This window comes from Ictalurus furcatus, chromosome 24 (genome assembly GCF_023375685.1).
Source record: "Ictalurus furcatus strain D&B chromosome 24, Billie_1.0, whole genome shotgun sequence".
In the NCBI taxonomy this organism is placed as follows: Eukaryota; Metazoa; Chordata; class Actinopteri; order Siluriformes; family Ictaluridae; genus Ictalurus; species Ictalurus furcatus.
In genome coordinates this window covers 14,751,712-14,763,729 of record NC_071278.1, presented here as the reverse complement: position 1 = coordinate 14,763,729, position 12,018 = coordinate 14,751,712, and the positions used below count along the sequence as shown (strand labels likewise).

The window sequence follows — 12,018 nt, the reverse complement described above, 5'->3', positions numbered from 1 at the left end:
AAAATATTACTGTGGAATTTGAATTTTGTTACTGTAAAGAGGAAAAAATCATAAGGGAAGGCTACACAAGGAGCTTCATAACCTACACAGTGCACATTTGACAGATAAAATAAAAGTGCATGATTTACACCACTAAAGCATTTGGGCTTTAAAAAGATTCTTTATTGGAAAATAAAAAAATACAATAACACTTCTGTATTTTCACTGTATAATATTTTCAGAGGGGAAAAAAGACAAACTATAAACCTCTAATCCCTCCCACATTAGTAGAAACTGAGATTATGGTTTTGGATTTTCGGTGTTTGATGTGACATTTCAACAAGATACGGTACATATAAAAGCCTTTTTATTAATAAAAATCAGTCATACATACAAGTGGATTTATTCCGTTGAATATTTGAGAAGCAGAATTTCAGAGTACCTGAACAGTACTGGTAAAGAATATGTGTTTTTTATTAAAAGGTTATCTATGGCTTCTCCATTGGTTGTGCTTGAGTGTCTAGGAGTCTTCCTACTACAGTGGACTAACAGGCTGGCCTTAGAGAGCAGTGTGTCGTGATCTTCAGTCGTCCAGAATGCTAATCTTCTCTCTCGGATTCAGACTCTGCCAGAGAGAGTGTCATACACACATACTGACTTCAGTAGTGCCTGGTATACTGTATATGCAGTAAAGCAAAACTGAGAATGAAGCAGAGTTTATACTTTTCAACATTTCTGTAACACCTTCATACCTTCCTCTGCATTCTGAAGCCACTCCACAAATTTCTTCATCTGCTCCAGAAAGATACTTTTCCCTTTGGCAGCATGGGCATCTTTGTACCATTTCAAAATGGCTTCCTCACTAAGGACGTCAGCTAACAACAGAGAAGGGTGCATAGTCATATAACACCGTTTGAAAAATATAATTTACACAACGTCCAAATGTAGCCGAGATGTGACCAGGGGGTTGGTATTTTGTATCAGCATCATAGTGCTATGAAAAGCTACAGATATGAGCAATGAACATTATATATACATAATGAACATTACACACACACACATATCTATATATATATATAGATATATACGAAACTATCAATAATGTTCATAAGGGTCATTGCCCTGGATAACAGCCTTCATTCAGTGTAAAACCATGAAGTTAAATAAACTCTGTGCAGTCAAACTGACCAGTTTTCCCACCATTGCTGTCCTGAGCAGCTCCGAGCTCTTTTTAATCATTTTGACTTTGCTCATTAACTCATTAGAGAGATGTGCATATTGTCCCAAACTGTACACTAGCATACTAAACAGTATGTGAAAAAATAGCAAGCGACCAACCTTTACTTGATATGATGGAGTAGCTTACTACTTGTAACTAGTATTTGGGTTGGAATTAGATTTGGGTGCCTATTATGCTGTATGTTATTTAAGTGCCATTGGGCCAATCACAGCCAGTTATTCATCACTTATGATGTAGATAAAGACAGTGATTTTTTGAACGGAGTATAGTCTACAACCTGCTAAATCTACTGTCACAATTACTGATCCTTACTACTACTACTGATCTTTGAGTAAATTTAGACAGGCTTGATGACATGGTTCAGGATAATGTATGACTTCCTGTAATATGGAAAATGAATAAAACTGTTAAGGACTCAATTTAGACAACAGAATATTTTTTTCCCTTAGTATAGCTAGACAGTTCTTCACTGAGGGCATTTATTGTAAATACAGACTATCCTACTCTCAAAAAATCAGTTATTTAGAGATGAGTTTACATGATTAGCTTAACATTATCATTCGAAACAAGTATATAAGTTGAGGACAAAATATATTCGTTTGGACACCAAACACATCTTGGCTGATCGGTTACGTTCAGGGTAATGGGTAAATTGTGTATAACTTTCCCCAAGCTTTTCGTATATACGTACCATAACTGAGCAAGTGAGTTTTTTCTGTTAATAAGTACCTTTGTAGAATAGCACTACTATCTTGGAGAAGGATTTCATAAAGTGGATGTTGTCATAGCAGTACTCCTGAATCTTCAGCAGCAACACCAGTTCAGATTGACCCTGAGTACTGAACACAGCCAGCAAAGGAGCGTAGTGCTACACAAAAGAGTAAGACATCAGTATGACTAACCATGCGGGGTTGTAAAGGCTCATAAATGAACTAGCAGAATAGACTCTTAACATTGAAAAGATCTGCAAGAAGTACTATCAGTACTTTTGCTCAGGATTTATAGTGTTGTGAGCAGTCTGTACTGTCCATAAAACAATTCCTGTATAAATGTCATAACACCTACAGTATGAATAAATTGGTTAGCTTTCCTACTACCTCCACCCAGGGAAGTGCAATTTACTGGCATAGTCACTGTAACAGGATGGCGTATTAATATATTACTAAATGTATTTAATGCATTTCAGGAGAACACCTCCTCAATCTATGTACCTTTAGGTGTTTGAGGGCCTGCTCAGTAACCAGCTCTTCCTTCTTGTTCCACTCTACAGCGTTCATAAGGCAGGACCAGAGTAAGCCAATCACAGCCTGCTCCTGTAGATCGTTCCTCTTCATCTCTTCCTTCACATACACCACAATCTGAACAGGAAAAATGCATATCATTTTTTTCTAGATTAAAAAAAAATATATATATATATATATATATATATATCACCAACCAGCTTACTGTGTAGCCTTAAGCACTATTGCTCATCAGCTGTACATATTGATGAGCACAAATATTTGTGTACAATATAATGCTCAGTAGTAGGGCCGGGCGATATATTGATATAATACTGATACCATGATAAGTGATTACGCGATACACTTTTCTATCGAGATATCGTTGATATCGATATATCGTTGGAATGGTGATGTATTTTTTACGTTTTTAATAATTACATATTAAATGGTACTGAATGGCTGAAGTTTAATATGACTTCTTTGTATTTGTAGGCATTAAAAAAAGTACTGTCAAACTCAGTTTAACTATTTTTTATTTCTTTTACTACAGTTTTGCAGACAGTTTGTTACCTAAATTATATATTGTGATACATATCACATATCGTAGAAATGTCCTCAAGTATCGTGTTAACCACAACCAATGACATCATGACTAGAGAAGTAAGTGTATAAATGCGGAGGCATGTTCACCTCTCTGATGGGACATTCTTGAGACAGACGCTCTTGCAGTTCTTTCTGCAGCTCCTTGCGGGTGCCCAAAGACTGCTGCACACGCAGGAAGTCCGATAGCTCCTTCAGTCCAGCTTCAGTAAAGTACAATGTGAAGTGCTCCACATTTTGCTTGTTGGCAGGAAAGAGCTCCTGAGCAAATTTATATGAGACTGAATTATACTCATTAACTAAACTGGCTAATGAAGAACAAAAATAACTTATATATTACGTCAAAATTTAGTAATAATCTAAAAAAAACTAAAACAAAGTAATGACTTTCTCCGCTGTCCAGTTCTTAAGGTCATGAATGTTTAGAGTAAACACCTTCACAGATCTGCTGATTATCTCAAATTTGGCATGTTTACAATATTAAATATCATCTATTATTGAAACCGCAGGAAATCTCTCACACACAAACATACAAGGAGTTTCTTATCCAGACTGGCCTTCCTCAGGGCTGAAGTCACTGCATTGGCATCTTTCTCAGCTATCCATGCTTTGAATAGCTTCACTGCAAAGGAAGCAGCGATTCCTGTATAATAAGATTGACATAGAGGTAAGTAAAACAATCATAAATTCCCACATCACACACAGAAGGATGATTCTAAAAACTTTAGTGTGCATTCATACGGTGTACATTTTCCAAATAACCTTTACTGGTAGTGAATATTTATTCTACAAAAATAGACATGTTTCTAAAATTAAAAAATTTAAACCTATAAATGAAAGATTGACTGCAAGTACTTGACTGGTATTAATTACTTCCACAAACATGCAAAGTGTCCCATCACTACAGGGACCACTACAGGGATTTCCATGCATCTATTGAATTAAAATTTGAGAACTCCTGAAAAGCCTAAACTGCAAAAAATAACTCATGCTTAGCAGAGGTGAAAAAGTTGTCATGTCCATGAAACCAGTTTGCAACAACCTTGCTTTGGGACATGGTGTATTATCATGCTGGAAGTAGCGATTAGAAGATGGTAAATTGTGGCCATGAAGGGATGCACATGGTCAGCAACAATACTCAGCAATACTAGACTGTGGCATTCAAGTGATGATTAATTGGTATTAATGGTGCCAAAATATGTCAAGAAAACTTTCCCCACACCATTATGCCATCTCCACCAGCCTGGACTGTTAACACAAGACAGGGTGGGTCCATGGATTCATGCTGTTGGTGCCAAATTCTGACCCTACCATCTGTGTGCCTCAGCAGAAATCGACATTCATCAGACCAGGCTACGTTTTTCCAGTCTGTCCAGTTTTGGTGAGCCTGTGCTCACTGCAGCTTCAGCCTTCTGTTCTTGTCTGATAGAAATGGAACCACACCTGGTCTTCTGCTGTTGTAGCTCATCCACCTCAAGGTTAGACGTGTGGTTATCTGAGTTACTGTAGCTTTTCTATCAGCTCGAACCAGTCTGGCCATTCTCCATTGACCTCTTTCATCAACAAGACGTTTCCATCCCCAGAACTGCTGCTCACTGTATGTTTTTTCTTTATTACACCATTCTGAGTAAACTCTAGAGACTGTTGTGTGTGAAAATCCCAGGAGGTCAGCAGTTATAGAAATACTCAAAGCAGCCCGTCTGGCACCAACAAACATGCAGTGGTCAAAATCACTGAGATCACATTTATCCTCATTCTGATGGTTGATGTGAACATTACCTGAAGCTGCTGGCCCTGCTTTGCATTTCACTGCTGCCACGTTATTGGCTGATTAGATAACTGCATGAATGAGTAGTTGTACAGGTGTTCCTAATAAGTGGTTGTTGGAGATTAATGAATGTCAAATCGAATGTGAAATCTATTCATTACGATGATGTTTTGCTGTGGAGAGAGAACCTCTTGATGGACCTGGTAAATGCTGACCTTCCCAGTATCACCATAACTGTAATCCCTAAGCCCTAGCCTTCCACACACACACACACGCACACACACACACACACACACACACACACACACACACACACACATGCTTAAAACCTAATGTATAATATTTTCCACAAACCTTCTTTCACAATGTTATCACTGAAGAGGCTGGTAAGGATGGCAGGTGGCAGTGTGCCATTGGCCAGCAGGATGCCAGTCAGCATGGCCAGTTTCGCCTGCTCAGACTCACTGAAGGCTTTCAGAAAGAGAAGAAGCTGCCCAGGGCAAACAGCAACATGCAGAAGGTGTCCATGTTTAACAGGTTTTAGAAAGAAAGAAAGAAAGAAAGAAAGAAAGAAAGGCCCTTATTTGTGTTCCTCCAAAACACTGCCTGAACAAAAGCCTTGCCCATTCTTTACTAAGGCATAAAACAGCCAGATGAACACTGAATAGTTATATTTTTAATTATATAGCAACCAGAAACTTCAACATAATGAGTATTTATTGACCATGGTTTCAAAAGTCCACAATTATGTGGTTTGGTTATTATGCCTTGGGCACACCTTATTATGGAAGATCTAGGCTCACATGTTAAAACCTACCAGGTACCTTAGTCAGTATCAGTAGGACAGACACAAACAAAACCACACCACTTAAAGCCCAAGCTATTTACAGCTTAACCAAAAATTATTTTTAAGTAGAAAATAAACACTAATGGGATAATATAATAACGCATATAAGTACTGCATCAAGTCCTTCATACCCATTAATGTGTCCTGTTCTCAGCGTACTATTCTTATTAAGCAGAAAAGCTTTGACACAATAAAATGTTCCTTCAGATGTGGTCTTTTTCATAATTAGGTGTACATTTATAATTAGAGCCTGTCAGAAGAGTAATAAATGGGAGCTACATAGACAACAGTGACTCATCATGACAAACAGCACAGAGCTCTTATACCATAGCAGTATTTAGGCTGACTGATGAAAGATGTAAGACGAACTGTTTTAACTCCCCACAATATAAACACCATCTGTTGGAACAATATGAGTACAAGGAAAGTACCTTTTTTATTTCATCCTCAAACGCCTTCTCCAGATATTTGTATCTCCTGATAAGTTTATTGAAAACCTGGCGATATGTAAATGAACAAAATGAAAATCAGAATAATAAACAAATGTCATTTCCAGCCATCCAAATGTTAAAAATGTACATTATACATAATAAACTTTTGAAGGATTCATTTATAAAGCACTTTGTAATATAGTGTCAAGTTGATCTGTACTTGCAACATCTGAGCATTACCAAGCATTACCTGAGCATAGCTACGAGCAGCAGTGTGATTTTCCTCTGTAGTGAACACACAGTGGACAGTCACCTTGGTCTTGTCCCCATCATCAATGCGCGTTCCCCCGGGGGCTGGGAGAGAAACAGAGGTTAGAGGTTAATGCTGTAATGGCTTGCATGACTGTACATTGCTTGTTTCAATAAACACTAAAGAGATAATGCCAACAGGGGAGAAAAAACACAACCTGGTGTGTGAAATGTAAAAATTAGCTGTTATTTATATTTATATCAGGTGTATTAGCTTTATTAGGTCAATGTGGGGTTGACAAACTGTGCATAGCTACAGACTATATATCATAATTGAATACCTACTGTATGTGCATGTACATTTAATTGCTTACTAACTGTAGCTTCTGCTCACTGTTAATCACTTTGCCTGAACTGTTTCTTTAAGACAGATTTCATACTTGTCCATCTGATTAGTGTGACTTAATATAAACCATTTAGCTGCAGCTAAGTTTACAGAGATACCCTGAATGTGAGCTAATTCTAGACAAAGTACAGTGTAGTGATTCTGTAGGCAACATTAATGCACTGTTGCTCTTGATCATGATACTAAGCTAAGAATAACCCCAGCATTACCAAATACCTGCCATTTAGTAACAGACACCTGACAACTAAATAAGACTCAGCTGACCCATTTCATGTTAAAATATATAATTAATTGAAATCTAAAAATAATAATGAAGATAGTACTGTAAATGTGGAAAAAGTACCAAGCATGCTCCCAGCAATGAGGATGTCAAACAGAGTGTCAGCATAGCGACGGTAGTCCAATCTCGAACCGGTGACATCCAGAAACTTGGCTACAGCATCAAGATCACCCCTAGCTTCGTTGAGGCCCTGAATGATTGTGTCTCTGAAAACCGTGGGCTCAAACTTCTCCTTTTCATCTGCAATAACCAGAGGGAAATAATCAGAACCAAGCCAGCTGTGGGACTGGTACAGACTGGTACACACTACGCTAGGGTTCCCTAAAGACATTTCTTGTCTGTATAACTGATAGTTGTGCACAAATGTGAGCATTTGAGGATGAATACTGCACTTTTTAATGAGATCTAGTAGCCATCATTACTGTACATGGTTCATGAATACATCAGACCAAATGCGTGGAAGTACACACTAACTGGCTATGGCTGTGACACCCCACATTGAACAGCCAATAGCACCTACAGAGTAAGGCTTTGAAGTGTGACACCAGTGTCCTGCGATTAAAAAAAAAACAGATTTAGCAGTCACAGGCCCATGAGGAACATTTTGTAGGCCAAGCCAGGCTCAGGATGAAAAACAGCACTGTGCTGCAATCATAGCTCTCTTGTGCTAATGTATTTAAATCATGTAAAGCCTGTTTGAAAAGTCCTGTATCTGAACCAGTGTTGGCAGATTCATAGCTGCTGTTCCTGATCTGTATACATGTACAGTATGTGTGTGTGTGTGTGTGTGTGTGTGTGTGTGATCAGGTGGAAAAATGGCAGCAGCAGTGAGGTGGTAGGGGGTCTCCACACAGCTTAGTGTTGTGTAAGAGCGAACACAAACAGGCTATTAATGGAAGGCAGAGAACTGCTACAGGGACTGTAACAACATGGAGTGAAAGACTGTAGAACACAAGTATCTTAGGGGAGTGTTATATGTGTGTATGCGCGCTTATATGGATAAGCGCCCAGACAAACTTGGATAAAAGTCAATTTGTTTGGAAATAAAAGTTTTTAACAAACAGTCTATAAGGCAAAATAAAAGCAATTTAGTCTAGTTAAATCACTATAATTTATTACAGAGTAGATGGACAGTGCTGAAAATGGAAACTTACCCCTTTTCCTGGTCTTAAACCGTTGGCCTGTAAGCACTGGCTTCTGTTGCTTACCGGTATTCATAAAAGTCCTGAAAAGAAAAATATCTGTTACATTTACTGAATTGGGCAGATGCTTTTATACAGAGAGATTTACAGACATGCTTTTTTTTTTTATCTATTTGGAAAACATTCTAATGCCAGTCCAAGTCTAAAGATACCAGCAGGCTGAAGTACTTCCAGAAACAGGAGGCTTTACCTAAATGCATTAAAGGAATAATCCAGAGATTTACACTTTCCAACTAATTTCCATCTCCAGCCTCTGTAGTGTATGTGTGATTATTAAGGCCCAGGATTTTGACATCTGTTTATACAAAACTCACTTAACCTTGGAAGTCTATAGGCAGTTGCTAGGGCATTTGTTATATGCAAACCACATTTTTGGAGGAAGTTGAAGGAATGTCTTCTTCTGCCTAAAGTAAATTAAGCTCTAAAGCTGTATACTTCATCCTTTCAGACAACTTTTTCCAGACGGAATAATTTGTGTTTATGTATAATCAAGGTAGTGCAAAGTAAATACAGAAGTACCTCGAGTTCCACCTGATCTCACAGAAACCCAAAAAAATAACCAGGAAAGCTTTATATATATATATATATATATATATATATATATATATATATACTGAATTGCTCTCTCATGCTTGTGTCACATGTGTGAATTCACATTTCATAGCTGTCTGTTATCAATAACTGCCTTTAGACTTGCATTATTAGGCTTGAGTCCCCAGTTGCTCTGTTCTTTTCACAGAAGAGAAATATGACAAGTGTTCTCCATAGTAATTACCCATATGTTACACATGTACTAAGTACAAATTAAAAGTTAGAAAAAATAAATAAATAAACAAATGATGGCATAATCCTTTAATGCACAGCGCATGTTCAAATTATAAGTGCTTCTGTTATATTAAGCAGTCCTAAAAACAAAAAAAACAGTCAACAACCCAATACCATTTTGTAAGAACATCATTCAGAATGCAAAGCAGCAGTAACGTATAGCAATTTATAACACCCAACTTTTCCACTCCTTATTTTCAGTAACCACTTCTGTGCCAGGTATTTCCCACGCATTATATTTCCTGAACACACAGCTTATCTGCAGTGAAACAGTACAGAGAGAAACAAAAAAAAGCCTGCTGTTTGAAAAGCTTACCTGCTGTAATGTCCTTTCCACTACAGAGTGAGTGTGATGTGTGTGTCTCTCTGTGAGCACTCCAGCACAAAGTGGCTGTCAAGCTCACACTGCTCGGAGCTAAATATAGAGGAGCTCATCTCTGTGACAGCGTAAACTTCAGTAAGCCACGCATGAGACATGTGTCGTATTACAGCAAGGACATGTCTGAGCATAGTCCACTGCCTGGCATTGTGCACATGCATGCCCACCCACCCACACCCAGACACACACACACACACGGCTTTAACAATGATTAATGGAATGTGCTATTTCTCTACCTATCACATCTTTAAATAATATTTACAGTTACTTGTACTGAGAAAAGGACCAAAAACATGTTTACTCAAAACTCACATATGAAAGCCTAGGGTCAGTTGTTTAATTACATCAATTAACATTCAAATGTGCATACACTGTACATTGAAAACTACTACATTAAAAATAAGAGAATTTTTGATTATAGCTCTTACTATTTGGATTTATCAAACTTTCCATAGCAGTTAAAAAGTAATTCCGGTTGCTTTCCTAAAGGTTTCGCATAAGTACAGATTCTTCCTTTTGAAAATGTAGGCCCATCTCTGAAAGGACAAAACCCTTTAATTATAGAATTCATGAAAGTGGTTGCATTAGTATTTGCTGACCTCTTCTACAGCAGCCCTTAGGCCTTATAAGCAGGTTGTGAGTAAACGTTGTGTTTTTCCATTCTTATCTCAGTATAGGGAAATGTGCTGAAATTGGTGTGCATGGTAATTGCATATACAGTCACATGTTCCAATATTTTTTATCACTTGAAAAAATAGGTGGGTTCAAAGAAAAGGTGCCATGTTCTAAGTTGTTTAACACAACTAGATATAAATATGAGGATATGAAAGCTGAAATTCTGACATCTCATATTCATCTTTTCATCTCAAACCCAAATGTCTTCCGTGTATAGCAAGTCCCTTTCGGACGGGACTGTACACAATCCCTTTCAGGTGCACAACCACTGACGATTCCCAAATCAAGCCATCCATTACAATATTCAAAAAGCCAGTAATCACAAAAATGCAACATTTCCCATCCTCACTTTTTTGGAGGGTATTTTTGAGGGTTCTATGTGGCCTATCAGTGCATATGCAAACACAACCCCCACAATCAATTTATTTTAGCTCAATTAGAAATAAGCGTTGCCCATTCAGCCCTAACTCCTGAAACTACTGAAATATGAGATTGCAAAGAAAGCCATTGTAACTGAATTTCTTACCTGATTTTGAAGAGGCTTCTGCAGTAAAAAGGGCGTGTCTTACACAAATAATGACAAATTAAATCGGAGGACAAATAAAATTGGGGATTTTGATAACATTAATGATGAGGAGCTTTTTTTTCCCCTTCATGCAAAAGTTTCTTTAGGACTCATTTTTATAGATACTAGATATATAATAGAAAATGCTCTATTGTTTTGTTTTGTGATGCATTTCATGTATTGTATTATATTTTTTTTGCTGTATCACTCATCCCTAATTCTGATTAATAATGGCTTGGGCACACTGTCCTTCCTGAGCTAGTCATTTCTTGCAGCTTTGAACCCATGTACACAGGAGATATCCGATATCACCCTGGAATCCTTGCCCTAAAATTGGACAGAAGGAATTCAAGTTCCACAAGGGTTGTTTTCACTGCAGCTTTACTCAGCCCGGATTTCTTCATCCGCTGTATGCTAAAAATGACAACATTGCGTTTGTTAGGTATGTGGAAAAGGTATCTAACACAAGCACTGGCTGTATCAATAACCTGGTATCACTGATGCTAGAAGAAGTTTCTGGGTGTCGTCGTTGGGTTAATTTACACAGTGTGAATCAGCTGGGAAACTGAGTCATCCAGAGAGAGATCACACCTCGCAAACGAAAGAGGAGCCTGAGTCGTGTCTCACCCTTTAATTACATCAGAAAAAAGTCCATGTACGACAAAAAGAGGAAGTTCCACTCCTTTATTATATCTATACTTTATTACACTGGAGAATACAGTATATCCCATACTGTAATACATGTTTGTTCTTTCGTTAAGCTAACAATACACAACAGTCACATATTTCTGCCCTGCTGAAACTGTGGTATTGTACATAAATGGTAAATGGCGAACTTATATAGCGCTTTTATCCAAAGCGCTTTACATTGTGTCTCATTCACCCATTCACACACACACTCACACACCAATGGTAGCAGAGCTGCCATGCAAGGCACTAACTTGCCATTGGGAGCAACTTGGGGTTCAGTGACTTGCCCAAGGACACTTCGGCATGTGGAGTCATGTGGGCCAGGAGTCGAACCTCCAACCCTACGATTAGTGGACAACCCGCTCTACCACCTGATCCACAACCGCACAACATAACTTTCTAATGTTATAGTAAGAAAGATTTTTTTGTTAAATATTGTGAAAAATGTATGAAGGGAGAAAAAAATACTGTATTACATTATGTTCTTCAGCTGCTGTGAGTTGCCCTGACAACGCTGTAACAGTACTTCACAGTGCCGTGTCAGCTCGGATTTGGCAGTAAATCTGCAAGCATAAGTCTTACGCCAGCTCAAAAACATCAAATGTCATCATGCTCCAAATTCATGCATGAAAAAAGTCCTACTACATGGTGAATGGCAG

At 38.0% G+C, this 12,018-nt stretch overlaps 1 protein-coding gene across 1 annotated transcript; it reads right to left on the bottom strand.

Annotated features, from left to right (window-relative positions):
* Window positions 1–140: 140 nt before the first annotated feature.
* On the bottom strand, window positions 141–9,471 carry bzw2 (basic leucine zipper and W2 domains 2). The gene is made up of 12 exons (XM_053612747.1): window positions 9,367–9,471; window positions 8,178–8,248; window positions 7,087–7,263; window positions 6,339–6,442; window positions 6,089–6,154; window positions 5,165–5,300; window positions 3,576–3,685; window positions 3,133–3,303; window positions 2,431–2,577; window positions 1,949–2,087; window positions 732–854; window positions 141–604 (listed from the first exon to the last, which is right to left on the bottom strand). The coding sequence occupies exons 2-12, from the start codon at window positions 8,239–8,241 to the stop codon at window positions 579–581; spliced, it is 1,263 nt and encodes a 420-aa protein (XP_053468722.1). The 5' UTR covers window positions 8,242–8,248; window positions 9,367–9,471; the 3' UTR covers window positions 141–578.
* Window positions 9,472–12,018: the final 2,547 nt, after the last annotated feature.